The sequence below is a fragment of the Trichophyton rubrum genome (assembly GCF_000151425.1).
Source record: "Trichophyton rubrum CBS 118892 genomic scaffold supercont2.1, whole genome shotgun sequence".
NCBI classification, from domain to species: Eukaryota; Fungi; Ascomycota; class Eurotiomycetes; order Onygenales; family Arthrodermataceae; genus Trichophyton; species Trichophyton rubrum.
In genome coordinates this window covers 3,741,962-3,769,437 of record NW_003456428.1, presented here as the reverse complement: position 1 = coordinate 3,769,437, position 27,476 = coordinate 3,741,962, and the positions used below count along the sequence as shown (strand labels likewise).

At 48.8% G+C, this 27,476-nt stretch overlaps 7 protein-coding genes across 9 annotated transcripts; 1 reads left to right on the top strand and 6 right to left on the bottom strand.

The window, feature by feature from the left end:
• Nucleotides 1-943: 943 nt before the first annotated feature.
• Nucleotides 944-2,490, bottom strand: TERG_11715 (uncharacterized protein). Its single transcript, XM_047750785.1, has one exon. It carries the CDS (start codon nucleotides 1,704-1,706, stop codon nucleotides 1,251-1,253), a length of 456 nt encoding a protein of 151 aa, XP_047605421.1. The 5' UTR covers nucleotides 1,707-2,490; the 3' UTR covers nucleotides 944-1,250.
• Nucleotides 2,491-4,213: 1,723 nt separating this feature from the next.
• Nucleotides 4,214-6,615, bottom strand: TERG_01430 (uncharacterized protein). Its single transcript, XM_047747759.1, has one exon. The coding sequence runs from the start codon at nucleotides 6,438-6,440 to the stop codon at nucleotides 5,655-5,657; it is 786 nt and encodes a 261-aa protein (XP_047603724.1). The 5' UTR covers nucleotides 6,441-6,615; the 3' UTR covers nucleotides 4,214-5,654.
• Nucleotides 6,616-9,878: 3,263 nt separating this feature from the next.
• TERG_01429 (uncharacterized protein) lies at nucleotides 9,879-11,305 on the bottom strand. Its single transcript, XM_047747758.1, has one exon. It carries the CDS (start codon nucleotides 11,287-11,289, stop codon nucleotides 10,729-10,731), a length of 561 nt encoding a protein of 186 aa, XP_047603723.1. The 5' UTR covers nucleotides 11,290-11,305; the 3' UTR covers nucleotides 9,879-10,728.
• A 5,119-nt stretch (nucleotides 11,306-16,424) lies between these two features.
• Nucleotides 16,425-18,462, bottom strand: TERG_11714 (uncharacterized protein; the record flags this gene model as incomplete). The annotated part of the gene is made up of 6 exons (XM_047750784.1): nucleotides 16,425-16,466; nucleotides 16,489-16,741; nucleotides 16,822-16,892; nucleotides 16,960-17,124; nucleotides 18,138-18,167; nucleotides 18,247-18,462. The coding sequence occupies 6 exons, from the start codon at nucleotides 18,460-18,462 to the stop codon at nucleotides 16,425-16,427; spliced, it is 777 nt and encodes a 258-aa protein (XP_047605420.1).
• Nucleotides 18,463-19,338: 876 nt separating this feature from the next.
• Nucleotides 19,339-23,659, top strand: TERG_01424 (uncharacterized protein; the record flags this gene model as incomplete). Its single annotated transcript, XM_003239391.2, has 3 exons — nucleotides 19,339-19,826; nucleotides 19,889-23,414; nucleotides 23,471-23,659. 3 exons carry the CDS (start codon nucleotides 19,339-19,341, stop codon nucleotides 23,657-23,659), a joined length of 4,203 nt encoding a protein of 1,400 aa, XP_003239439.2.
• Nucleotides 23,660-23,802: 143 nt separating this feature from the next.
• On the bottom strand, nucleotides 23,803-25,507 carry TERG_01423 (uncharacterized protein; the record flags this gene model as incomplete). Its single annotated transcript, XM_003239390.1, has 5 exons — nucleotides 23,803-24,705; nucleotides 24,761-25,045; nucleotides 25,111-25,216; nucleotides 25,303-25,427; nucleotides 25,499-25,507. 5 exons carry the CDS (start codon nucleotides 25,505-25,507, stop codon nucleotides 23,803-23,805), a joined length of 1,428 nt encoding a protein of 475 aa, XP_003239438.1.
• Nucleotides 25,508-25,826: 319 nt separating this feature from the next.
• TERG_01422 (uncharacterized protein) lies at nucleotides 25,827-27,223 on the bottom strand. 3 transcript variants are annotated; one of them, XM_003239389.2, is made up of 3 exons: nucleotides 26,887-27,223; nucleotides 26,549-26,794; nucleotides 25,827-26,477 (listed from the first exon to the last, which is right to left on the bottom strand). In XM_003239389.2, exons 1-3 carry the CDS (start codon nucleotides 26,942-26,944, stop codon nucleotides 26,272-26,274), a joined length of 510 nt encoding a protein of 169 aa, XP_003239437.1. In that variant the 5' UTR covers nucleotides 26,945-27,223; the 3' UTR covers nucleotides 25,827-26,271. The 3 variants fall into 3 exon arrangements, with proteins under 3 accessions (XP_003239437.1, XP_047605418.1, XP_047605419.1); XM_047749291.1 differs by having other exon boundaries at nucleotides 26,549-27,223; XM_047749292.1 differs by having other exon boundaries at nucleotides 25,827-26,794.
• Between the last annotated feature and the right edge of the window lie 253 nt (nucleotides 27,224-27,476).

Below are 27,476 nucleotides of genomic sequence, written 5' to 3'. Positions count from 1 at the left end.
ACGTCAGGATGGACGTACGATAGACGTTTGGTGCCTGAATGGCCAAGAGGCCTATTATGGAGGAAGAAATAGTCTCCGAGTCGTACGAAAGGCGTAGCTTTCTCGTTGTCTACCCATGTAAGCTGCGAACTGATTGGTCAAGCTTTACTGCACACAGAAAGGGAAAAAATCCAATTCTTCATCATCGACGACCAAACAAGTCCCGTTTCCCCTTCATAAAGGGTCATTATCACAGCTGATTTCCGACACAGTCGCTTGTGTTCATTTGGAGGAGGGCCAAGGAGGGTTCAGGGAAGCCAGGTCCTTGCTTGAAACCGCATATACAGCGTGAATAATATGTCAACCCTGATGTCGCTGCGCCACGGATGCCTGTATACCCGGCCGCCTCCTTTCCTAGCTATCTGGGATATTTTTAGCCCTTAGCCGCGATATCAGGTGTCTTCAAATACCCCATTATTTGAATGGACCTCAGGCGGGGTCTCAGATGCTTGTAAACACAACTGGCCTTGCGGTGGAGTTTGAGCCGCAGCGCCGGGCGCATTTCCTCTCAACAGGCAGCATCAGGTCCATAACGAGACGGTATCTGGACGAACAAAGGTCGATGGCGTTGCTACAGGCAGTGATGAAACGTCTGTTAGCAGGTCAACTGATTAACTAATGTATGATTCAGGATCTTCATCCTTGGGGGTATTGCCTCACGCTGCATACTGCTAGCTACTCGGCCCCCAAACTGCATGACATTGCTCTCACAGAATGTCTGATTGAGGGCCCCTTAGGAGTAGTACTCCGGGAAGATAGGCATCAAGCTGTTGAGAAGAATGAAGACGCGGGGAGATGAATGGTGAAGATGAGATGATGATGAAGATAGACGTTGAAGTTGAGTTGCTGAGTTTTCCGGTTCTGTGGTTCAGGGTGGGACCCCGAAAGGAAGCTCAACCGTCTTCCCGAGCCACAACCGCAGTCCAGACATCGCCCTTTTACCCCCTTTTTTCAGGGCGTTTGTCTGGGGTCTCCAGGAACTTGGCTCTTTTTGCCTTTGTCTTGAGCGTATCAGATATCCTGCAGAGTCACCCTGCCAGCAGTTTTGTCGACGGAGGGCCAACGGCTTGCTTTCTGGTGCTTATTTATCAGCAAGCATACATGTTGACATCAGTTACAAGCTTTAACTAAGAGTTTCTACATCCATGGATATGACATTCAAGATCCAATCTTACTCATGCCATCCTATTTTACCCTTTCTGTTGCTTCAGCTAGAGGGAAATGGGGTTACAATCGAGGAGCACAGCATTCGTTCCTTTGTTATTTCTACTCGAAGAATCCATAGTTCCAGTCAGCATATATACATCCGACTGTAAGTTGACTGAATTTACTATCCAGGTTTCCGGTTTTTTCTCCCTGTTCGTTTTCCTGGTGCAAATCAGGTTGTCATCATAGCATATATCATAGATATACGTTGTAAGCATGACTACGGGTGCTGGAAGTCGCTGACAGAAGATTATACACGCTGATGAAAGGATAGAATATAAGCTAGCTCGAACCGTTTTAGGTTTTATGCCGTCTCGACCGCGGAATCCATGGCTAACTGGCCCGAAAGAAGAAAGTGCAAGTAACAAGCAAAGAAGTGACGGAAAGAGGAGAAAATAAACAAACAAACAGAAAAGACGGGAGGCAAGAACGATGCTCCTCTTCTCTCCTTCCATTTTCATATCTCATTTTGGCAAAGCAGGAACGATGGAGTGAAGTTTCATCTCGTTGGTCCTGTACTGTGAGAATGCAAAAATACCAATATGTGGATGGTACGAAAAATGGTCAATTAAAAAAAGGGCTATATATATAGCCTTGGGAGGCAGCCTGACAAGTATGATTGACACAACCAATATATCTGCCACATGCTGTATATGTAAGGCTGTGAATCTGCTCTTGACCTCCCGCCAGAGGAGCGCCGTATCCATTTGAAAATATTTCATATTACTCCTTCCACCGACGGGAGCAGCACCTGAACATTCGGCTCGCCATACTTAGCACCAATACTCATGGCACACATCTTGGAAACCACAGTATCAACATGATACCGTCATATTTGCAGACGGAGAGATACCATAGCCGGTCAACGTGCATCATGCACTCCCACCCAGACTTTGCCTATCGACGACGGGAACGAAGCACGCAGGGGACCCATGGGTGTCCAAAGAGAAGGGACCGCTGATGCACGGCCATATTCAAATGTCAGCGGCACGTGGCAGGATCCTGAGATCAACTCAATCGAGGACGGCTTGGGGTGCTGATGAAGTCTCGTGAAGTTATGTATGGTTATGCAGCATAAAATCTATTAATATAGATGATGCTCGGCTAGACCAGACGTGAGACAGACAGGCAGGCAGGCAGCATGTGTTTTGTCCAGAGAGAGCCATTTGACTGCCTGTGTGTAAGATTACACCCGTTCGTTACAACTTGAAATACAGACATACAAATAGACGAACAGAAATCCCCCCCCCCCCCCCCCCCCCCCCCGAGGACGAGCGAGACAACTAGTACCAACTGAGTCAACGTTGCATTAGGAGGACTGGGAAGCTGTTTCGTCTCCTACTCTTTCTGTCTGAAGAGGCCACCTAGCAGTAAGTAATATCAAACAGGTTACATCTCGGCTGTATGGACCCTGAAGAAGATGCGCAACGATCAACGAACTCCTCCAGCAGCTCCCCACACGTGGCAAGGGTATGCAGCAGGGAAAGGAAGAGAAGGAAGCACGAAGGAACAAAAAAGGAAGACGGGAGAAGGCGAGGAGAAAGCGCACTGCCAGCCTTATCCGGCCAACCGAGGCCAGACAAGACACAAACTACATAAAGACTCTAGTCTAGCCGGTTGACTCTCCTACCAAACGCAGCTAGGAGCTCCTCGGAAACTCCATGTGAATGCGCGTACCCCGTATATCCGTTAGCATTATTGCTGAGGATGAAGAAGGGGGCCCTGCTCGGAGCAAGCGAACTGGTGATCTTAGGACGAGTTACTGACTAGTAATTAAGGAACTTCCCCCTAAGGAAGCAAACTACCCAGCTAGCTCCTCCGCGAACGGCTAGGGAGTGCAGGATGGCAATCTCCCGTCCAAACCGCGCAGAAACGGCGGATAGAAGTTAAATCACTGCTGGGCGTTTCACATTCTCCTCCAGGACACGAACACGGGGGCGGTTGAAGAAGAAGCGAAGACAACGTCTTCTCAACGGGGTAAAAAGGGCGAGGAACGAGAAAGTACGAGATGGTTATTTTACTTGAACTCTTGCTGACTTGCTTACGGTGTACTTTGTGTGTTAATAATAGGAGTACAGCTGGCTAATTAAACGGTGAGCCCATCAGGGTAGCACCTCGCCGTCGTAGCTGATGTCTTGGTCTAAGTTATATAGATGGGACCGTTGTGTGTGGCTCATCGTACTCGGGTCCATCCATCGCCAGCCCATCATCATCCATCACCGCCAAAACGACGACTCTGGCTGCGACTCCGACGGACGCCCTCTGAACGACAACTCCGAACGAGCAACCGGACTTATGCATGGGGATATCATAGCGGACCCTGTCATTACTTTACTTCACTTTACCTGTTGGTGTCGGTGTCTGGCTCCGTCTCAGCCCTGAACGGTGTGCGTTTTGCAAAATTCGGCCCAATACGATCTCTTACTGTTTGTTACCTTACGGACCCGACAGCCCACTGGCTTCATCTCCATCAATCTCCAGTTTCGTCGATGATTACATCTATGTGTCTCCAACTTCTAACTTCTCTGGCAGGGGCTGGTTTGGTGGGCTGGCTGGCTGGCTGGCTGGCTGGCTGGCGGGTGGGCATGGCATGGGGCACACCCCCCCATCGTCGACTCCAGCAGCCCATGCTTGTCATCTCCCACGAGCAAGGAAAGTCAGTGTAGGAGGAGCAGACGGAGTACATACTATGGGCGTTGTATGACAGATATCTGTCACACCGACCCAGCCTGACATCACCAGCCTCATCTCATGCCGCTGCTGCGCTTCCCCGGCCGGAGTAAGACAGGAAACTGCATACTCGATGAACGCGAAATACATTGACTCCGGTTCCAACATCGAGTCGCAAGTTGACCAAGATTACATCACGTCTTTTGGAATATATGGATGATCTATCTATCTATGAGCGACGCATGCCGCCCGCCCGTCCGCCCGCCGCCCGCCGCCGTCCGACAACCCTGCTAGTTCGTGACTGGTTCGTCGACTCGATTTGGAGAGTTACTTTGGCTAGTTTTCCTGGTCTCTCACTGATCTCATGCGAGTTTCACCGATGTTTGGGGACCAGAGCAGGCGTCAAGAAGAAAGGACAAGACTTTTGCTTCACCGATCAAGTGCCATGCACCCTTACGATCTTGTCATTATTAATCTTGAAGTTAATCATATAATGATCGGAAAGTGTGTATGTAAGGAGTAAGGTAAGTATGGAGTATGTACGGAGGACTTTCCTCCCCCCATCTCACCGCCGTCCGGAAGATCCGATCCATGGTACAACCCTGGCCATGCGCTCTCGCTTCCCAGGCTTACACAACAATCAAGGCCGGAGATGCATGGAGAAGGAGGAATAAGGGAGCTGGAAGAGGAAGCTGACCGGTGTTTTGTATGACTTATGACTTGTTTTGAATTACTAATAACTAAAGGGGAGCTAAAGACTAGATTTGCTTGCTAACTATGATGATGATGATGGTATCGCTCAACGCTCAAGGGTATATATCGCTATGACAAAGGGAATCCAACAAAGGAAATAAAAAAGTAAACCACAAAATACACACACATTAAAAAGGGCTTGAATGGCTAATGGTCAAAATATCAAAAAATAAAAGTCCGGGTATCTCGTATGAAGAAAAACAGGCTTTGGGTATCAAAAAAGGGCGCCAAAAGGGGATAAACAAGGCTGCGCGCGGAAAGAAGGAAAGAGGAAGAGGAAGGAGGCGGTGAGGGGGTGACTAAGCAAGGCAACCCCGTGACCTGGACCACGTGCAGACAGCAGCCGACGAGAGAGGCTGATGACATAAGCAAGTCCCCTCCCAAGTCAGCCTCGGGACCTCATGGGCTATTTTTATCGCGGCTGACGGGAAGCGACGCAGCAGACGAAGAAGACGAAGAAGCGGGCGATGCTGGGGATGACGGAGGCTGCTGAGGGATCCGATGACGATGACTCGAAGCCGCTCTGAAGAAGTTTGTTGGCCTTTTGGCGGCGAAGGTGACGGTGACAGCAGCCCTGGAGTGGTCATGATCGGGCCTCGTCGGGTGAAGGTGAAGCGGTGAAACCTCCCTGCCGGCCAATCACCAGGATGTGCACTTCCATACCATGCCCAACAGTCGAAGGTAAAAAAAAAAATAGACACAAAAGGTCGAAAGTGTGTAAGGCAAAAGAAAAGAAAACCACCGAACGCGCCTAACTCGCTGAGCCTTGGGCATCCACCATCGCTCCGAAGCCCTGGGGGAGTGACTCATCTGGAAGTCTGTTTTTTTTTTGTTGGCTGCCGGTGGGATGGTGACGGTGACGGTGATGTTGCTGGTGATGAGAGCTGCTGCTGCTGTTGTTGTGCATGTGCTTTCGTAGACTCGTTGGTATCATATGAGCTGACAAAGGAGAAGGTAGATAACGATAATAATAATAGGCGGTGATCCTAATGCTTGGAAGAAGCCGAGGTTGAGGAAGAGCTGCTTCCGCCACTGGTAGCGGCAACCGCGGCAGATCCACGGTGAGCTCGTCGCTTCTTGCTGCTCGATCCCGATGCGCGCTTCTTGCGCTGTCTGCTAGCCTGCGCATGCTCCACGGCTGCCAGCTGAGCGGCCCGGAGAGCCTGGAGAGCGCGAGCCTGAGCCTGGGCCTGGACGTACTGTCTCATGCGCCAGTCCTCGGTTTCGTTCATGTGTCGGATCTGCTCCTCGGTGGTCAGCTCGGGGTTTCCGATGATGGCGTTTTCGTTGTCGTCGAAGCTATCGCTTCCGAAGGGGGTCTCCATGGCTGCCAGCATCGGGTTGGATGAAGAGGAAGTAGATGAGATCGGGAACAGGTCCTCGTCAGAGAGATAGGCCGAGGCAGAGCCGTGGCTGTCGTCCTCGGAGCCAGAGTAGAGAGATGATCGGTTGGGCCACGAGGGGAAGGCACAGGAGGTGTTGCTTCCCGAGATGGTTGAGAAGGATGTCTTGCGAGGGTAGATGTCGAGCAACCCGTCGCATGGCGATGGTGGTGGAGGAGCTGGCTGTGGGAAAGACGATGGTGGTGAGACTGGAGAGGATGCAGCACTGCTGCCAAAGCCGTAGCCTCGCCACATCTTGGTCTGGTAGCTCCGTGAGTCGAGGTTCTGTTGGTTGTTGCTGTTGCTGATGCTGCTGGTATATGATGCTGCTGATAGCAGGGTCGACAGTGACGATGAGAGTGATGGTGGTTGTATAGCCGTGCAAGCCATAAAGAAGAAACTCTCTGTCGTTGTATATTATATTAGTGTTGATATGAATACAATTCAGATCCGTGGTCAGGCTGGTTGTGGAGGAGGACGAGCAGTAGAGATATATATATCAAAAAGGATGAAGCCGAGCATCTTGCTTATATTTATTCGATATGATAGCTCGTGCAAGGTCAAGGTATACTCCAGGGCGAAGGGCCAAAAGGGCGAAAAAAGCAAAAATTAGCCATCTTTGCAAAAAGAAAAGCAAGGAGAACAGGGAAAAAGCAATGAAAAGGGAGACGAGAGACAAGGGAGGAAAAAAGAATGTTATATCATATGCAAAAACTGAAAGCCGAAAAATAAAACATGGTACCAAACACAAATTGCAAAAATGAAATATGAAATTATTATTATTATATGAATAACTGTGGGCGGTGGAGCGGATTTGCACACACCGGTGCCCCGGTCCAAAAGCAAATAAATAATACACCAGTCGTTAGCGTAGGGTGAGGCGTATGAAGGCCACTTCTCATACAACAGTAGTGGCCTCGCACACGCACGCCCAGCCATGCTCAAGGGTGAAAGGGAGCATACGTAGGGGAGTGGGCAGCGTAGCAGGAGACGAGCCCAGGAGACAAGAGGCACAGTAGCAGAAGAGCATCGAAGGGAGCAAGGCGAAGCCTAACCTCCGTCTCCGGCCGTTCTTGTCTCTCTCGTCGTGCTCGCCTGCTCGCCAGCAGCAGGCCAGACGATACGCCGCAGGAGTTACCCCAGGTAGTTAGAGATCCCATGGAACGGTCCGCTGAGCCGGACAAGAGGGTTCGAAGAGCTGTCCACTTACACAGTCTGTATTGAAAAATACGCCTGAGCCTGACTCCCCTAGAACTCTCTTTTTTCATATTCATCATCCTGCTGTTGCTGCTGCTGTTGGTGCTGCTGCCTGGCGACTCCTTATGTATATGCTTTTATTTACACTCTTTTCACCGACCAGAGGGAGGTCCAAGGCTGTCTCGAGAGAAGAAGGGGGCGGGAACCGTTTGAGCCAAAGACGTGAAGAGTTCAAACCACCCTTTCCAACTCGACACAGGAGAGTGACTCCGCGTATACTTCCGTCGTGATGGTGTGGTTGATTCCAAGTTCCCATGCCTTAACTGGCGGTCTGGTCAGCCCTTCGACTAATCATCGCGGCAGGAAGACATCCTGGCGCAACGGGCGGTGACTAACTGCATCATCCTCACGGCTTGGTTGTTGGGTCGTCGTCGTCGCTGCTGGATGACGATGATGAAGACAACCACCACCACCCCCTTCGTGGCCTCACCGTAAGTAGGGACGGATGAGGATGCCTGCCTGGTCTCGCTCGTTTGTTGTTTGTTGTATCGTGGCCTGGACAGGCGGTCTCGTCACAGCACGGCAATGACTCCCTGGGGAAGGATGACCAACAGCAACACTTCCTTATTTCCTTGTAACCTCTAAGCTCTCTCCCTTGCTTTTGCTCCCCGGAGATTATGGACGCGGACGGGAGGGATGGCGGCAGGCAAGAGAGTCGTCGTAGTGTGAGACCTCCCCAACTGACTGCCGCCGTTACACACAAGTAAACAAGATATCGGGAGACGGCGCCTGTTTCCCTTTTTTTCCTTTTTTTTGTTGGAATCGATGCTATCCTGCTTTTTTATTCCTTTTTCCCTTGCTTCGTCCTCTTCTCCTCATGGGGTGAAATCATATTACCATGTGTGTATGATCTTTTTTGAGTGTGCGCTCTGCCCTGGAAACATCTTGTGGAAACCAGGCCGGCAGACAGGAAGGTTGACGTACCCCAGAGAGATCCTGTTTTTCGGGATCAACTACTACAGATCTCGCCGGTGCACCGAGTCGAACAAGTCCTGTTTTTCGGATACTCCAGATAGCACTTTTCATTAAATTATTAAGTGCGATTTCGAACTCGGCCTGCAGTTGCTGCGCTGTGCCCTGCCCTGGCCGGAAGCAATATAGCTACCAACAACATAACTCCGTATGGAGTACATTTTCTGACACTGCATCTTCTGCTTCTGCTTCATCTTGCTACCCCCCCCCCCCCCCCCCCCCTTTTTTTTTGGGCGCGGGTAGTCGCTCCGGGCTTGGGCAGCCAGCCAGCCAGCAGCAGGAACAGCGGTCGGCGCACGTAAATTAACGAAAAGTATGAAAAAACTCCCCGGTTCCGGACCTGTGCCTGCACGATGTTCAAAGGTCCTTCACACCGATATATTATGTATATGTCTGTTGAGGCGACACGACGGCTCGTATAGGGACGGACTGGACACTGTTGTCCCTGGGCTTGTCGCGCCACGGCAGAAGTGACGGCCACCTGCTCCGGCCGGGACTGCTGGTCGAGTTCAGGTCGAGTCGATGCCGTTGAGTGACGCAAGGGCCGGTTACGGGCAGCATCAGGGTCACAGGCAGCCATGTAAGTACGCCGTGCGCAAAAATGTACGTAGGCCTTCTACAGTCCTCCGTGCTCAACGCTCCATATCTCATCTCCGTCGTTCTCAGTTTTCAGTCTCTTCGACTGGCTGGCTCCATAACAAAAAAAGCCGTTGGCGGAGTGCAGGAGGGCCACTGCAGGGGGCGGGGAGAAGGGGGGCCGCCGGGGAAGAGAAGCCCATCCGGAGGATAAAAATAAATCATATTATCCCAGTCAGCCAGCCGCCATTCGCCGGCTCACCCATAATAATCGTAATAACAATCGCTCTGATTGACTAGATTGTTATGAGCCTTTTTTTTTTTCCTCTTTAATTTGCATTTATTTCCCTTTATTCCGCAGCGCCGGGTCTTCAGTTCTTTCTCCTCTCGCTTCGCGTTTGTGCTCTGCTTTGTGCTCCCTCTTTGTATGTGCTGCTTTCTATATCTATATGCTGTTCCGTCTGTGTCGCTTGGGGGATGAATGTGCCGGGCCGGCGGGACAGCTGCCATTGTCTTTGTCAAAAGTCCAGTCGGAGAGGCATCAGAAATCCCCGGATACGCAGAGTAGATAGACGGTCAGGACCAGGCTTTTCTCGCACACCCACACCCACACACTTTCTCTTTCTCTCGCTGGTTCCGTGGTAGAGAGCCGGCGAGGCAGAAGCAAAAGAAAGGCCCGTGGGAGAGTCAACCTGACCGCCCACCAGCGTCTCATCAGACCGACCATCCAACTGCCGCCGCTTGCGATCTATCCCGTAGACGCCTGCCGGTCACTCTTTGTGTGCGTGTGCCTCTGCATCGTACACAGACACAACCCTGGTCCGGGGAACGTGAGGCAGCGACTTGTCGGTATCGGACCCGCGATAGCTTGTTAGGTACGTTCCGTTTCCTTTTTGTTTTTGTTAGCTGTCGCTTTTCTTTTCTCGCCGTGTCATTTTTGTTCCGTAGGAATAATAAAATAATAAAATACACAAAAAAAGGACGACTTGAAAAAGAAAAAAACCAGGAATAGGGAGTCTTCCCTCTCTGCTGGCTGGGAAAGGCTTGACTCGTGGAGGATAGAGACGGCTACTTAGCCCGATGGAGGTTTTTTTTTTTTTTTTCCTTTACTTCTTTTGCATTACTCTCGAATAAGCGTACACAAGCCGTCCTGTCGTGGATGATTGGTCTGGCGGTTTGATCCCTTCTCTTGGGTCTGAATGCTCCAGCGCTACGGAGCCTCTTTGTTGCGTTGTACATCCTTATAGGGTAGCTTGGACGTCCACTGGAAAGACGCCGTTGACAGACTAAGCTGATGATCTCTGGAGTTATGGGAGTCGAGACCGTTAAGACAACGAATCTTGGGGAAGGGGAAAGTCGAGGAGATTAAACGGCGACTGACCAGGCCGATCGAGACTCCTACCTGGTTCCCTTCCCTTGGTGCTCATTGATTCAGCATGGCTTGCCATCGAAAGTGTATAGTGTATCCGCTCATCGTAACCCCCTTGGGTTGACTGGCAAAAGGGGGGTCAGCCTTCTCAGCCCAACGCTACAGAGCAGCACACCACATCGCCATCCTGAATTTTGTGTATTTTTGCAGGTCGACGTTTCAACTCACGAATCGACGAAGCATCACCAAGGGACGAACCACTGACTCTCTGCCCTTGCATACACGTGTGGGTGCTGCAGATGCATCGAAAATCCGCCTTACTAGTCTTCCTCGACTGAGTCGCTCGATTCAGCCATACCCATCACAGGTAAAAAGACGAGGGCGAACCAGAGAACCAGGACAGTAACAGGTGAACCAGATGAGCCAACCATCGTCGAGATGAGTCGTCGTTTACCCTTGACTAGTTGGGAGCGACTGATCGAAACAGACCAGTCAGGGAGGCTGTCATCTCCCGCTAGCGTCATGTCTTCTCTTGAAATCCTTAAACGTTGCAGCGATGCTCTCGAGCTGCCCTTCCACCGTTATTAGCCAAGCAGCTAGTCTTCCCACTCGACGGGAATCACCCCATGAGGGGCTGGCTACGAATGGATACATATGCTGTTCGTGTGCGCACACTTGGATGGAGAGGAAATGAAATGAAGGATCATCAAGGGCCCAAGGTCCAAAGTGGCGGGCAACTCTCTGCGATGGCTTCGATCGAGACAGACACAGAGGAGAAGACACGCTGCATCCATCGTAGGCATCTGCAACTGCAGACAGTGCGAACGAATCACTTGGCTGATGACGGGTTTGCCTCCAAATATTCCATATATTATTAGCTGGGATTTCGACGAGAAAGCATCGTATACCACATAATAATAGGACTTCATATTTTGCATACCTTTTATGCTTCCTCACATTCAGCTTCTCTTCCATCCTCGCCTTTGTTGCCAGCTTTTCCCCTGCTGGCTGTCGTATCGAGGGAAGTCTTCCCCCTGCCAGGGCGGAATTGAAAAGGCCACACATGGTTCAAGAGACGTCCCAAAACCCTGGACCCCCACCGGCAGGGGCTTGGGCTTGGGAACAAGTCTACCACTCGGGGAGCGTGAAAGGAGCAAGCGGCGAGGACAAACGACCCATCATATGTACGATGGGACAGTTAGTGCGCACTAACTGGGTAACTAATGCCATGGAGGTTAGTGTATTTAAAATATGCAGCATTAAAATAATTAATCTGCCCTTGCCAGCCCAGTTCGAATTCTGGATCATTCAGATCTCCTCCTTCTCGCACTCAACACACTCAAATGGCGGGCAGGCTTGGGGCGGAAGACGGACCGCCAGCCTCCCTCCCTTCCGCGTCTCCACAGTGAGACTCCAATCGTCACAAATCAAGGAAAAAGGCAATTTCGAATGAAACCAATGATCTTCAATAGTTAGCTGCTAAAAACGAAGGAGGGGGCGGCGAAAAAGAGAGCGAGGTCGAAAAGCCAGCCCGTTCGTTCGTCCTTTTGTGAATATGTGAATGTGATAGTCCGACCTGTGGTGGAAAAGGGTTAAACTCTCCCGACGTGACGGGACAAAGCCAGATCCCGAGTCCATGGGACCAAGTGCCTTTGTACCTGGACCGACTAGCTGGTGTCCTACCATGTCTGTCTAGAACTATCGCTAGAAAACCTGATAGTTCGACAGGGACTATCTCGTACACACACGAACACACTCGTACTTTACACACAAAATGCACGGACAATGTGCTATGTCGAGGTGGCGATATCTTGGGACAGATCGAATCAGATCAGGCTCGATCGAAATGCGTATTAACCATCAGTCCATCGCACGGTCTACAGGAGTCGAAAGCTGACTTGACCGACTGGTCCCTGTAGTGATCATTTCATTTCTTTAATCCGTCTGTTCGGTGTTTAGGCGTGTATTCGGCAGTGCAAAGTAGCATCGTACGTAGCATCTCGGTGCCTCCACTCCTAGCGTTTACCCCTTACTTTTCTTCACATTTACCCTCTGCTGTTCCAGAAGTGAAATGAGACGCGGTCAGACCTCACACCCGCCCCTCCTTCTCCCTCGTCCATGAGGGGGGAGGTTTGATAGACGGGAAGGCAAAAGGGAGGCGTCTGGGGAGGCGTCTGGAGTTCGTGGGGAGCTGACGGTGGCGGGCGCCAGTCGCCTCGCCTCATGGAGGATACAGACGCAGGTCCAAGGGTGTGGCTTTTCTTGCCCTTCATCTTTGGCTGGCTTCTGTTCTGATGCCCGTAGATCCCGTCTCCTTTACATTTCCAGTGTTATGTGAGCACACTAACGTCCTGTCTGAGAAGAGACAGCATACCCCGGAATCCCCAGGCACTGGAGCCCACTGGTGGTGGTGTCTCCAAACGCGCAGCCCAAGAGGGCATTTCTAGCCCAGTATTTCATTTCAGTGAGTCAGGCATATCCCGGAGGAGGTGTTTGCTATCCAACCTGTGTGTCCGTACGTGGCACGGAAGAAACCAGCGATCTGAGATCTCTTTTTCTTCGCTTCTTCTGCCTTCTTTGCTTTCCCTTTGCTTTTGCTTGCGTTTCTTCAGTTCAGGGGAAGCTGGACGTTCCTTCCGCCAATCAGGAGTCGCACTTCTCCAGCCAATCATAAGGAACTTGTCACGTGAGATTTTATTATGTAAGTTGATATGTCTAGAGAGGGCGGGAAGCTGGAGGCGACGGCGACGGCGACGGCGACGATGAAGACTTACTACACTACGGAGTACGGGATAACTAGTCGACAAATGCTACGGCCAAGTGTGGGCGGAGTACAAGGCGAATACTCGTTTTCCCTTGCAGACATTATATTTGCAATAGCATACACCAGAGCTCTGGTTTGAATGCCAACTGCCTAATATCAACGATGCGTGTCTGCCTGCTCCAGCCACAGACACATCATATCGATACCCCCGCGTTGAAGAATATCATCGCACAGCATGAAGCTACAGATGGGTCCGATGGTGAGATGAGATGGATACATGGGGCTCGGGCGGGCCGAGACAGGCTCGATGTCAATATCAGGGTCCAGAGCCAGCTGCTTAAACTTGTCTGCATGAACAAGATATTGTTCATCACATAACTCCGTGTTGAGCAGCTCAGCTGCGATTCATGATCGTATTTCTCCTTTTTCTGCAGGGACCCGTCATAGTAATCTATGCAAATAGCAATTGCCATTATTGCTGTCTAGCACACCGCTTGCTTTCGACTCTACCTGCCGTAGGGCTAGTTGCAGAGATCCTCAAGCTCAATCTCAATCCTTCCATCACCGCTCATTGACATTGTTTGGCCTACTCCGTACGGAGTACTTTCCATGTACTTCGCAGCTCCGATTTATGGCTAGAGGAGAAGCATGGCGAGACGGACGGAAGGCAAAGTCAATAGTTCAGCCCTTTCGTGTCGGTGAATTATTCGAACCTCAGCTCTTTTTCTGCTTGAAAATCTCACCGCTACTATCGCCAGCCACCTGGCAGCCATGATGGGAGATCCTCCCCTCAACACCCGAAACCATCTAGTTTACTGAGTTCCGTCGCTAGATTGCGGGAAACTATTGAAAAAAAGGATCATTCCAGAAGACGAGATGAAGTCGTGTCGTGTGCTATAAGGCCACCCGTTGTCTAGCGGTAATGGCTCGAGATAGTGTACTGAGCGGTGACCGGGTGCGTGCCTCTCCCACGTTTGAAAATCTCTCCCCATGAATATCCACAGTCTAGATGGATAAAATGACTGTGGCTGGGCCTGATTCCAGGCTCCCAACGACCCAGCCTAGACTAGCATGCATTTATTCTTCATACGCCCCCCTTGCGGAAGGACACGTATAAACGCACATCCATCCTGTGAAGCTATGTTGGAAAAGCAGGAAATTCCCTTTACCTTGTCGCTTCTTAAGCCATATCCAAGCCATACATACGTCCCAAACTCGGAAACTATACGAGGTACAAACAATGCAAGATATTCCCCGAGTACTGGAGTCGCTTTCACATTCAAGTTCTATGACTCGAACCCAGTCACTCAATCTAGGATCTTGGTATGGAGTATGGGAATGAAAAACACATAGATCACATTGGCACATAGACTTTCTATCTTCTCGCTCGTTTTCTTGTTTTTATAAACTAAATCTCGATCTACAGGCAAAACCTAACCAAGGAAACAAAACAAACACACTTGCGATAGACCACATCACCCGCAAAAGAGAGAGGCAAGAGAGGGTGGCACACATCCATATTTTAGAGTCCACCCTCATCGCTGGTAACTTCTTCCTCAGACAGACAAAGCTTTCATTCAACGGCGACTCTATATATATACTATATCACTCACGGTGATACATCAAGCCCTCATCACCTCCGCCCTCCCGCATACCGAATCTGAATTGTTCAGATCACATCGCGAATAGGCCCGAGCCGATCTTCTGATTGGCTGAGCCGCATCTTGGAAACGAGAAAAAGCCTGTTTGTCTTGTTATGTACGTTCCTTGGATCATGTAACTGCAAATAGGCAGTGCATTGTATGGCACACAGTGACAGCTTCATCAAAGGGATGATTTCTTTCTTTTGGCCTCGAGCCACAGGTACCCTGCAGATCAACCGATGCCCGGTGAATCACAAGTGGCGCAAGTTTTGACCAGAGTCATGAGGGGTGATTTTTGCATCTGAGGCTGCCAAGGGTAAATCAGTTATAGTGCAGCATTGTTTCGATCGATCGATCAACTTTCTTTGTTCAGCTGGCCTTGTTTTGAACGCAAACAAACGTATAACTAATAAACAATAAAGGCCAGGGGCGGGAGAGTTGACCGACCCGGCCGCCTGGCTACTTTCACACTCAAGGCCTGGTTACTTGTTTTGTCGGTAGACAAAGACATGAAAGGAGGGCGGCCAGATGCCTGAAGCTGTTGATATCCATACTCTGTAAAGGGAAACTGGTTTGATAGAGGTTCTGAGGTTGGGTTTTGAGGGATATAACTAATAACCAACAAAAATACCCGACTGGCGAGGGAAAATAGGGGTAATACTCATTCACAGTCGATAGCTCTTCATGGACAAGACTCTAGTTTGACTGGAGAGATCGGTAAACAACGAATCATTTCAAAGAAGCTCGCTGCAGACTAGATCCCGGGATTGGACTTACAAGCACTTTGCCAGAATTCTCGTGAAAGGCAACTGAATAGATAGCCATTTCTCCAATTTCCCGAGGCATTATGCCCTCATATCCTTCGTATCGCCTACCTGCACTCTAGCTTGGTCGAGCGGTATTTAATATTGCAGGATCACAAGTAGTAATAGTGTTAAATACTATCAAGAGCCTCATAATTAATGCCTAAACTGAGGGACACCTGGACAATATATGTTGATAATAGTTGGATTCGCTCTATATCTCACTTGCCATCGTTAGCCCTGGGAGCTTTTGTTGGCCATTTTTTATACGAACTGAAGCTATAGAAATCATAACACTTTGAATTCTTGAGATTACGCTGGCCCAAGACAGGTGCGAGTTATAGAAAATAAAAAAAAAAGTAGTTATAGCACAAACTGACCTGTAAGTGTTTCGATAATTTAAATACATTGAGCTCACAGTAATATTCAATGCCTTTCATACGGTCATTTCCTAAAAAATGTACGGCTTAACCAATTGAAACACCCCTCTCCAGATTGGCACATATTCAATGCCCATACTATTACTATACGTATTTACTATCAATAAAGGTTCAGTGCTCAGTAGATGGGTTCAATCTTGAATTGTCTGCGAGACACGAATATTTACTATGGACCACATGAACTACCAACCCCCCATTCCCAGAATATGACGAACGCCCAAGCAGACAAGTGGGATGATAATTAAGCTCAAATGAAAAAGGTATCAGGGCGGGTTACAAACAAACAACGGAAAGAAGAGGCACAAACAAGTGAGGTGAGAGTCAGAACTCGTTCGGGATAGAAGCGTAACTTGTTGGGGGATGGCTCATATTTTTGTTTCTTTCTTTTTGAATAAGACACTTTGAAGCCTGACTTTGGACAAGGAGAAAGAGGTATTAAAAACATTGCACACTGGAAGAAAAAAGAGAAGACAGTCTCAAAGAGTCAATTGCATCCGGGATCTTCAAAGTAGCCAGCGAGCCCTTGGATAAATGCTTAAAGCGAAATAATTTACTGCAACACAACGTTAGCGTTGGGATAGTACTTAAAGTACTGGAATAAATCATCTACTTACGGAAATCTCATCAACCATTCCGAGATCTTCGCCATTACCAGCGGGCTGGGGAGCAGCACCGTTGGCTGCAGGAGCGGGAGCGTTAGTGCTGGCAGGAGCTTCGGCGAAGTAGTTTACCATTTCAGCATCAAGCTCTTCAAGGGTCTTGGACTTTGGGCGACCCGCGTTGCGGCCCCGTTGGGTTCGACCCCTAGCATCTCTCTTTCGTCCAGCTTTCGCAGCAGAAGCGGGCTTGGGCTGAGACTTTGGTTGACTACTGCTTGTTAGTGGATAAAAGAGCTAGAAAACAACTGCAGATAAACAACTGCAGATAGACAGTGAGAGGAAACTTACGCAACACGCTCGGTCAGTGGCTTGGGTGTAGGAACCGGAGGCGCACGGGATGCATCAACAACAACCTCAATCTAGATTGAGGCCATGTTAGTTTCAGTAGAGTCATAGAGAACCGATAAATGATTTGAATATACTTACTTTAATCGGGCGTTTGTCGATTAGGAGTCCATTCAGCTCCTTAGCAGCTTTGATAGCAGTTTCAGGGCGGCTGAATATGATAGAAGCGATACCACGGCTGGTGCCGTTCTGATTGTAGGTCAGCATGACCTTCTTGACAGGTCCCGCTGACTTGTGGAAGTATTCCTATCAGCAACACGAGATTCATCAGTATGTTCGTAGTTTCACAGTACGTTTTGTTAAAAGAAGCCGAAGCATTGAATATGAGCAATCGGGATCATCGGCTTTCGAGCGAAATGTATAATGTTCCAGACACCAAACAGACCAGCGAGCACAGCATAACAGCCAGGTTAGTAGTTAGCACGACCGAATCGGATGGAGCCAGGGTTGCCTTTGACCTGCATTTCGACTGAAGTAGCAAAATCAGTCTGGCGTAGAAAAAGGTTTGTATTTGGGGTATCCAGAGATTCCAGTAGACAGCGAAAAGATAAACACCTCCACACGCGAAGGTCCTGGAGCCAGTAAAAGATGGTGTAGAAGATTATTGGGTTGTAAAGTAGCTGATTGAAAACAGAGCACCACAGGCAGCGATAACGTCGCGATTGTGAATATTGCGCATCAATTAGAACGGAAAGCCTGGTTCTCACAAAGACGTTGCTGGTGAGAGTTGATTGCAAAGTAGATAACTCGATCAACATGCCGTAGATACCGAGTACTATTGAGCTGAAGACGGATGAATAATTATGCTATGCTGTTCAACCGCTGCTGCGCTCGCTGATTCTCCTCACTTCCAATGAAAGAGCCGAAAGTCTAGCACATTTTGAAAAATGCATGACCCGTTGGCTTGATCGCTCAAGTGCACCCCACAAGGCATATACCGGGTCTTTGATCTTTATTTTCAAGGCCGCGACAGGATACAACCTTCCATAAGTCTCTGCGTCATGCCTCAGCATAGGCGAGCGAAAGACAGGAAGGGATCGACCGTCTGATAGCAAGAGAGCTCAAGGAGCCGTAGTTCACACGTGCTATTAACAGGCCCTCACCACGGAGTATAGCCGCACTGAGATCAAGTCCGCCTTAGGTTTTTCGCGTGGGAAGTAAAGGTAGGAAAGCCGACTCTTCCGATCGTCACGTTCGAAGCAAAATGGCTGAAACGGAGACGGCGAACGAAACCCCGAAGAGCGTCTCTATCAACATACCTTGATATTTGCTTCATTAACATCGGAGGGCTAGACGAACGCGCGGTTAGTAGCTGTAAGTTTCTTTCACTCGAATGAGTAAAGCCGAGAGGAAGAATGAATGACTTACCAAGCCGCTCACGATGATTTTTCCGTCTCCCGATCCTGCAGCAGGGGCAGTAGGTGTGGCTTTGGAGGTTGGCTTGGGTTGTCTAGTAGATTTTCTGACTCCTCCGACGGGAGCGGCCTTTGCAGCTTTTGCGGCAGGGCGACGCTGGCTGTTGCGACGCGCCTGACGGCGAGAGCTGACAATCTCATCAAGAGCCTTATCAAGCTTTCCAGACATGATGACTTGGCTTTGAAACGGGGGTTTTTGAGACTTGGAATATGACAGTATCAGACTGGACGCAGCAGGTCGAGTGGGCTTATCGACGCGCGTTGAGCAGTTGCTGGTGTCGCAGACTGAGAGTGCTGGGGTGGCAGCAGAGAAGATATAGCTTAGTCGCTAAAAGGACAGTCGAGAGCACAGGTTCTTGCCGTGGTGAATGTGAGGATGGTGAATATGCAGCTGGTTCTCCTGGGTGGTCGAGTGAAGTTGAGATCGAGAGAGGTTGAAGGTTGGAAATCTCAGCAGAAGAAGAGCGAAAAGACGCCAGGAAGAGAAAAGAAGGCTGAGCAGGACAAGGCCTTTGCGCTAAGCCGTTTTTGGCCAAAGAGTCAGAGGTGTCCTGTATTATGTAAGCAATGCGGAAAATAGAATATCCGCAGCGGTTGTTTCGATTATCTAATAAGGTTTTCAGTCGTGGAAGCTTAGTCACTAAACCAGAAAGGGAAACCTGCGACGTCCGGTCATCTTTTAACAACCTACTTGATATTTCGAGGATGGGCTTGCTGCATCGAGGAGAACATGTTTTATTATGAATATGTGATCATTATAAGCGCTTTGAGCCAAAAGAGATTGTCTAACAATGACGTCCCTAGTCTATTTTTATCATCGCGGGACACCTCTAATAGCGCTTAGTGATTGGCAGCAAGCTACATGCAAGGTAGCCTGCGCATGCAGACATGTCAGCGCTTAGCAGTTAGGGGCCTTACCCTCCAACAGGGCCGCCGTAAATACCCTTTCTTAAAAGGTTCGCATTTTTAATATCATATCATCGAAATATATATTGATTGATTTTGAGTACATTCACATTAAATTCGGTTGCAAACCATTCTCAATATGGAGGTTGCCGGCCTTGTTATGGGCGTTGCAGGCCTTTTCAGCGTCTGCATGGATGTCCTCGATCGAGTTTCAAATTATAGAGAGTTCTCGACTCAGTCACGGCAAACTGTTGTGAGTTTTGAGGCCAACAAGGTCAGACTAAAGGACTGGGCGGCATACGCTGGCATTGAGAACGGAGTCCTGAAAGACAGTCATCATGTTCGTCTTGACGAACCAGAGATATTGTCGGCCGTTAAGCTAGTTCTTGAAGAAATTAGCACGCTTTTTGACTCGATAGAGCGTTCAAAATCTCGGTTGCGAGTACCTCAAGTTGTGATATCTCCTGCTGAAAGTGAAGGAAGGGCAAGCAAGAATAGTTCAAAGCCTTCCATTAGAGGTGGAATTGACTGGGCCCTCAGGGGAAAGGGAAGCTTCACCTCCCAGGTTACAATGTTTGGGGGGTTTGTTGATGCGCTGCACAATCTCCTTCCAAAAGAGAAAGACGGGTACGTGGCCCTTGGTATTGCTATTCTGTGGATGTTAAAGAGGAAAGCTAACGGTATGATAGATCAGATTCCCTTGTTAAGGATTTTAAAGCCTTGCTTATAGAAACACGAAAGAACACTCTTATCCAAACGCAGAAGAGAGTTGAAGAGTGGCTAGATGCCCCTGAAACAGAGCAGCAATATGAGAGACATTTATCAGCTTGTCTTGATGGTACTTGTAACTGGATTACTACCGAGCCTGCTTACAAGACTTGGGAATCAGACTATTTTCCTCGGGAAACAGCCAAATTCCTTTGGATATGTGGTCCAGCAGGTTCTGGAAAATCTGTCCTATGTGCAAAGATCATCCAGCAGTTTACTGAGAAGTCAAGCCATCTGTTAGCGTACTTCTTCTCTACTAGCCATGTTCAGGCAGGAGGGCATCCGGATGGCGTGGTACGCTCGTGGGTTTCTCAAGCTACGCGGCACGATGAACGGAATTTAGAACTGGTTCAACAAGCAATGGACCATGTTGAAACAGGCAGAAGAGCATCTCAAGCTGAAGTCTGGAAACTATTTAAAGCTATCGCCTCCGATACTACCCCTTTTACTTTTGTTTTAGACGGGCTGGATGAATACGAAATACATGATGACGAACGAGCTCAGCTACTTCGAGGACTGAAAGAGCGGGCAAAGGGGGTTAAATGTCGGGTTTTAATTGTGAGCCGGGATGAAGTTGATTTAAACCAAGAACTTTCCCCTTCCCCTGGAAATAAAGAATTGACCACTATGCTTGAGTGTCAAATTTCTAAGTCTAAAACCAAGTCTGAGATTCAGCTCTACTCAGAAAGCGTCGTCAATAAGAAACTGGGGAAGAAAGGCGCCTCACTTCGACGTGAATTAGCCACTCAAATGGCAGAGAAGTGTGAGGGAATGTTTCTTTGGATCAAGATGCAACAAGACCAGTTGCGTGGTGGTAAGAACGACAAACAACTTCGAAATATTGTCTCAACTATGCCAGTTGGGCTCCATCAGATATATGAGCGCAATTGGGCAAACATTCAAAAGCGCCCAGCTAACGAAAGGCGCCGTGCCATATCCATTCTCCGCTGGGCTACATTTGCGTACAGACCACTGAAATTATCGGAGTTGGCGCATGCACTTGCCATTTGCGATGATGACGACGAGGACATGGGAGAAGAGGGAGAGGAAGAGAACAATGTAGACGACCTGAAAGATGATGAACCTCCTGAATTTCCTGTGGACGAACTTCCCGAAGAGATCGACGAAGAGTATGTTAATGGTGAAATCAAGGAGCTTTGTGGCTCTTTAATTGAAGTTCGGATCGAGGTTCCAAACTATATGATGACGTGGAATACTGACATCCCTCAGGGCCACGGGACAATCCACTTAGTCCACGCTTCAGTTAAAGAATATCTTTTCTTGAAATTTGCAAACTTCAGGAATATCTCAAGTCCAGGCAAGCTGTTGTCCAGCTCCGTCAGCCAAGCTATGCAACACAGTATACTTGCCAAAACTTGTCTTCGCTATCTTACCTATCCTGAGGTATGGGACCGCAGTGTTTTGCCTACTTTTGACGTAGATGACGGGTCATTCCTTAATTATGCAGCTACTTCTTTCGACACACATGTGCTTGCCGCTGGGAAGAACAGTCAGTTGACTCGACAAATCAGTCACTTTTTCCACAAAAGCCCTAACTTCATTCGATGGAAGAATCATGTCGGAGGGGTAGAGGCGGGTCCCCTTTACCATTCTTGCCGGCTCAGGTTACTGGATGTTGCCAGAATCTCTTTGAAAGAACATGGAGAGGATCCCGACGCTCTTGCTGGGCGATTTGGGACAGCCTTGCAAGTGGCCTGTTTTGGGGGCGAGATGCCAATTGTCGAGCTATTGGTTGAGTCAGGAGCTGATGTTAATTTAGAGGGGGGTGAGTATGGAAGTGCGGTAAATGCTGCCATCGCCAATGGCGATAACCACATTATATCCTATCTGATTGAAAAAGATGCCAAATTAGATACGAAGAGCAAGGAAGGCCAGACTACTATTCACCATTCAGCAAGGAACGGGAACATCAAGTTACTGGAGCGTCTAATAAGCAACGATGCTGATATCGCAATGGCTGATAATGAGGGGGTGACTCCACTGCATCTGGCTGCCTCCAGCGGAAATTTAGGGACTGTCAAGTTTCTTCTCGAAAAAGGGGCTAATATCAAAGCGGTTACGTCGACAGGACGAACTCCTTTGTGTTATGCGTGCCAAGCTGGCAATACTGACATGGTCAGGTTCCTTGTGAGAGAGGGAGCAGATATTCACCATGCTCCATCATCCGGAAATACCCCAGTATATGAAGCATCACGTCAAGGGCGTATTGAGACTCTCCAGTACCTTATCAACCAAGGCGCGGTGGTGACGGCTGAAAGTAAAGCGTTGAGAGATGCAGCTTCTGGAGGGTATACAGCTATCGTAAAACTCCTTGTTAAAGCAGGAGTAAGCCTTGAAGATAGGGTGGGTGACGAAGCATTGCATAAGGCGTCTGTTCATGGTCACACCTGGGTTGTTAAGTTTCTTCTTCTGGAAGGAGTTAAAGCAGAAAACGTCCGCGACCCAGCGGAGAACTATACACCGTTGTTCTGGGCGGTATTTCACGGTCATCTTAACATCGTGAAGCTCTTATTATGGAAAGGAGCAAGCCCTAACCTTCATCCTTCAATGACAAAAGATGTGGCTGACGAAACAATGTTGGTTCGTGCAATCCGTAAGGGCTGCACTGAAATTTCCAAAGCACTACTCAGGAAGGGAGCAAACGTGGACCCTGAGCATAACTTTGGGGTTAGCCCGCTGTGCGAGGCAATTGTCCGGGACCAGGTTGAAATAGTTCAGGTACTTCGCCTCCGGGGAGCTGACCCTACTAAACGTTGCCGACTTAGACATACACCTTTACTGCAGGCCGTTATCAGAGGCAATGAGGTTATTTTTATCCATTTGATCCGGAATATGGAAAGCAACACAGACGCCTCAGTACCAAAGAAGTATGGTACTTTCCTGAATGCTGCTGCGTATGGTGGAAACCTTAGCCTTATTCGAGGTTTGGCCAAAATCTGCGGCCCTACGCAGTACAAAGATAGTGAAGGAAGAAATCCTGCTCATTTCGCCGCAAGAGGCGGCCATGCGGATGTGTTGAAATTTTTTCTTGATAACGGAATTGATCCCCAATCTCTGGATATAACGGGACGCGGAATAGTGCATCATGCTGCTTGCAGTAGCTCTGTAGAGACTCTGCGTGTAGCGCTTGAAGCACAGGCGTCAGACGTCAAGTTTACTGACAACACCTGGTCACCCTTACATTGGGCATGTAAGCGCGGATCTGTGGAAATTGTCAATTTACTGTTGGAGTACGGTGTGGAAGAGAGCACTGTCACTACTACCGACGAACCAGCAGCGGAGTGGACTCCTTTCCGAATTGCTGTATATCACCAAAACAAGAGTTTGGTGAGGGACTGGAGTGAAACCAAATACAAATTGGACGACACGATCGTTCTTCAGGGATATCATTCGATAAGTTTAGCTGGCTGTTCCTGGTGCCTTCATGTAAGAATTCCGCACCGCAATTATTACTGATTATAATCGCTGATCAAAGGCTCTAGGAAATATATGGGCCGCGTTACTATCGGACCAGCAGAAGTGGGTTGGTGCTCTGTTTCATGTGCAAACATACTGCAGACACGGCCTATCCAGGCTCTAAGTGGAAATCTGAGTCCTGTCCCCAGTTATGGACAACAGACCTCAACGAAGGTCCAAAATGGGAAGCACCAGAGATTGGGGGTTTCTATTGAAGATTGAATAATCTAATGTTGAATCCATATACACACGAACTATTATAATTGAAAGTAACGTCGTAAGTCAATCTCAGGTATTAGTATAGTAGCGCTAGCTTGACAATTTGGCTTAGTTATCAATTGAAGGATTCGTGACAACTTCATGCAATGAGCTGTCCTAGCACAACAATACCAGCAAGAATGTAGGCGAAATGAGAATTGAACACATTCATTCCTGCACCAGACTCTTCCTTGGAGCCGTCCGAGGATTTGCCATTTCCGGTAGGAGTGCCAGAGGTGTTCTCTCCGGGAACATTAGCTTTGTCATTCTTGAGGACCTTGAGCTCCAGGTTTTTGAGGAGCTTTCCCTCTTTATTGAAAATTTTGCCTTCAGCCTTCGTCTTCTTGACATCGACGATCTTACCCTTCGGAGGGTTCTTGATGCCATTCTTGATCAGGTCCTGAACACCAGGTGGTCTTGATGGAAGGGTGAACATCTTGTAGAAGCTTTTGGAAGTGATTAAGCCGGGCTTGCAGCTTGGTGGCTTGATAGTGGTAGTGCTTGGGTCGAGGGACTGGAGTTTCTTGATGTCAAGCTTGCTGAACTGGACAGCTAAGCTCTCGTAATCAACAAGGAGGGTGGTATTGTCCTTTCCACCAAGGTAAACTAAGCCGTACTCGTTGGCTTCCTGAGAGTACTCATAGATCAAGCCGCCACACATGGCCTTGGTCATTTCTGGACCGTATACAGCCCGAACTTCAGTGAATATACGTGGTTTCACCTCATTGCAACCATACTCTGAGAAGAAAACCGGGACAGATGTCTTTGAGAAGAGCTCTACCAGTTTGTCATACCCACTCTCGGTGTAACTGGAGTCGCCGCACCAGGAGTAAGAATTAATACCGAAGAAATCAGCATTGGAAGAAGGGGCTAGGGTAGAGTGGCAGGTAACGTAGTTCCAGGTGTCCTTTAGTATATCACGGACATCAGCAGCGGAGTAGCCGACAGGAATTGTGCGGCTAGCATGGGCAGCAATGTAGTCCTTGAGATCACGCTGGATAGCCTGCAGCCATTGTTAGTCGGTACGGAAAATATCTTAATAATGGGTAGATACTCACTCGAATGTACGCAGGAACATTCTTTGCGGCATCTTCGTTGATGATCTCGTTACCGCCAAAGAAGCCGAGAAGGTTGGGATAATCCTTGAATGCCTCAACCATGGTGAAGAGACGAGTCAAGAATTGCTTATTGTACGAAGAGGCTGGTTCGGCACGGTTCAAGTACTCTCCATACTCTGGAGTGCTGACATCAAGCAGTAGGTAAATACCAGCTGCATTGAAAATGGAGACACATTCATCATGGTTCAAGGTAGGATTAAGGTTGTAGATGCGGATGGTGTTAACCTATTCCTCGCGATCAGCATGACCAATCCCGTAGATATCATGATGACGTATTACAGAGAACGTACACCAAGACGTTGGAGAAGAATGGCATCTCGCAGACAGTCACCGGCATTGGATAGGGGGTCCTTGCCGCTGTCTGGTTTATATCCAGATGAACCACCAGGTTGATAGCTGCGAGTGAAGCGCGCATTAAACAGATATTCCCATGACTTCATTTCCATTCTTGTAAATGCACTGTACGGGGCAAGACAACGTACTCGACGCCAATCATCTGGAAACGGGCGTTGGTCTTCGGATTCACGAACTGCGAGCCTTTGACCTCAATGGGAGTCACAGCCGCAACGGCCGACAGAAGGCCGCAAAGCGACGCGAGAAAGGCGAACTAAGGCGCAAATGCATCAGTATCGACATATATATTGCATAAAAACAAGGGACAATTCTTGTATCGCTCACCTTCTTCATGATCGAAGATTAGTAGCAAATTTATCTCGTTCAACGAAGATAAATAGAGAGAAATGTAAGGACCGGCAAGGGCTTAGGGCCGCTTCAAAGGAGTGAAAAGAGCGAGAGAACGAGCGAGCAAGTCGCTCCAACAAAGAGGTCGACTCTGAAAAGAATGACTGCGCGAAAGGAAAAGGAGGGTGATTTTGATCCGCCTGCGATGGTGGTTAAATGAGGATTCCCTTCGGCCGGCTGGCGTTAATAAAGGTTCATTGATCCCGGGACGCAACTTTCCTGCTATCTTGGCTGTTTCAAGTTGCCGCTGCCCGAGCAGCGAATAATAATGATAATAGCACAGGATGCTTCCCTTGGACCATGGGTCGTGGCCGCTGGTAGTTATTATAGGAGTCTGCGGGCCAAGGGGCTGTACGACGTATAGGTTCGACTACTATGACTAGAACCAGAACCCAGGCAAGAGAAAGGAGATAATACATTTGATAGCCTATCAGGCATGAGAAAGTATCGTTAAAGTACAGTGTTAACAGCCCCAATCCGACCAAACCACAAAAAGAAGCACAACAAGAAAGGATTACCAGACGCTGGTTGCTGGTAGACGAGGCCAGTGACCATCAATCCAAATCCGGCTACTAATAGGATATACGGACAGGTGAGAAGGGGGCGCGCGTGATAGAGAATAGATGGAGAGAATTTCGGAGAAGTGCGGCTATGGAGATGGTCTTTTATCCGTCATCGTTATGTCTGTTTTTTTCGTCCCTTGTACAGCTTCACTCGACGCTGTGGGCGCTCTCGGCGCCGCTGTCACTGGTGAAAGCACCTAGCTTCAATGAGGGATCCATGGCGACCATCTCGGCTAATATTTCGAGGACGTCCTTTGGCACGGTTCTGTCGTAGATAGCAATGAGGTCCTTGGGCTGAGGATAGACCTTGAGTGCTTTGTAGAAGGCCACAGCGGCTTCAACATGCGAAGAGCCTAGAATCACAAGATTAGAACCGAACTTCGAGAGAGGGGGGTTAGAAGGTGTTGATGTCTGTCCAACGTACTGTCTGCGCATAGTCCCTCTCCCTTTGCAACCTGGCTCATAAAGAAGCCTTCTCTCTCCTCAAGGTCAGCTGGGAAGCCCTCGTCCTTTGCATCGGCAACTGCCTGTCTGATCTTCGCCATCTGCTGTGCTCCTTGAGCTTCATTCTCCTGCCGCACCGCCCTTGCCATCCGACGGTTGTCTCGTTTCAAAGCACGACGGAATTCGGGGTCAGACTGTCTTCGGTAGTCAAAGTAGATGGCATAGGCTAGCAGAAAATTTCAGAGGTCAGCACATATCCTCCTTTTGCTATACAATCCGCATGAAACACAGCATCAATAGCACAACTGAAAAGTTTACCAAGCAATCCTGTAATAATGGTGCCGGCCGAGACGGCCGCTATTGTTGATGTCCTCATTGTCGACGGCTGTATATTATGAGTCTGTAGGGATGGCGAAGGGACGAAGGTACAGCAGCACTTCTCTATCAGCGACAGCAAAAAATGAAGCGAGGTATTAATCCAACCGCAAAATCAGACAGACAAGAAGGAAAGAAAATTCTCGGGACTGTAGGTTTGCTGTTTGTTGCTCGACTTGAAGGCTTTTTATGGAAAAGTTGAAGTTATTGAAGCTCTTTTTTTTCCTGATGTTTTATCATTTTTTGTTCCTTTTTTTTCCTTTTTGGCCTTCCCCTTTTGGGTTTCGCGCGACGTCAATTTCGACGACTACAACAACTCCAACCATAACGGCGACAACCACGATATCAACTACGATATCCGCCGGCAGCAGCTTTAGGCTAGTGAAATAAAGGACAGAGTCGCCATGGATGTGAAGGGCCTCACTCTTCGAAGCAAGGCTTCCCGCCGTCGCCCCAAGATCAGTGCTCCGCAGCCTATCACGAACCACAACTCCGCCGCACCAGCAGCAGGACGGGCTCCAGAAGCCAGACAC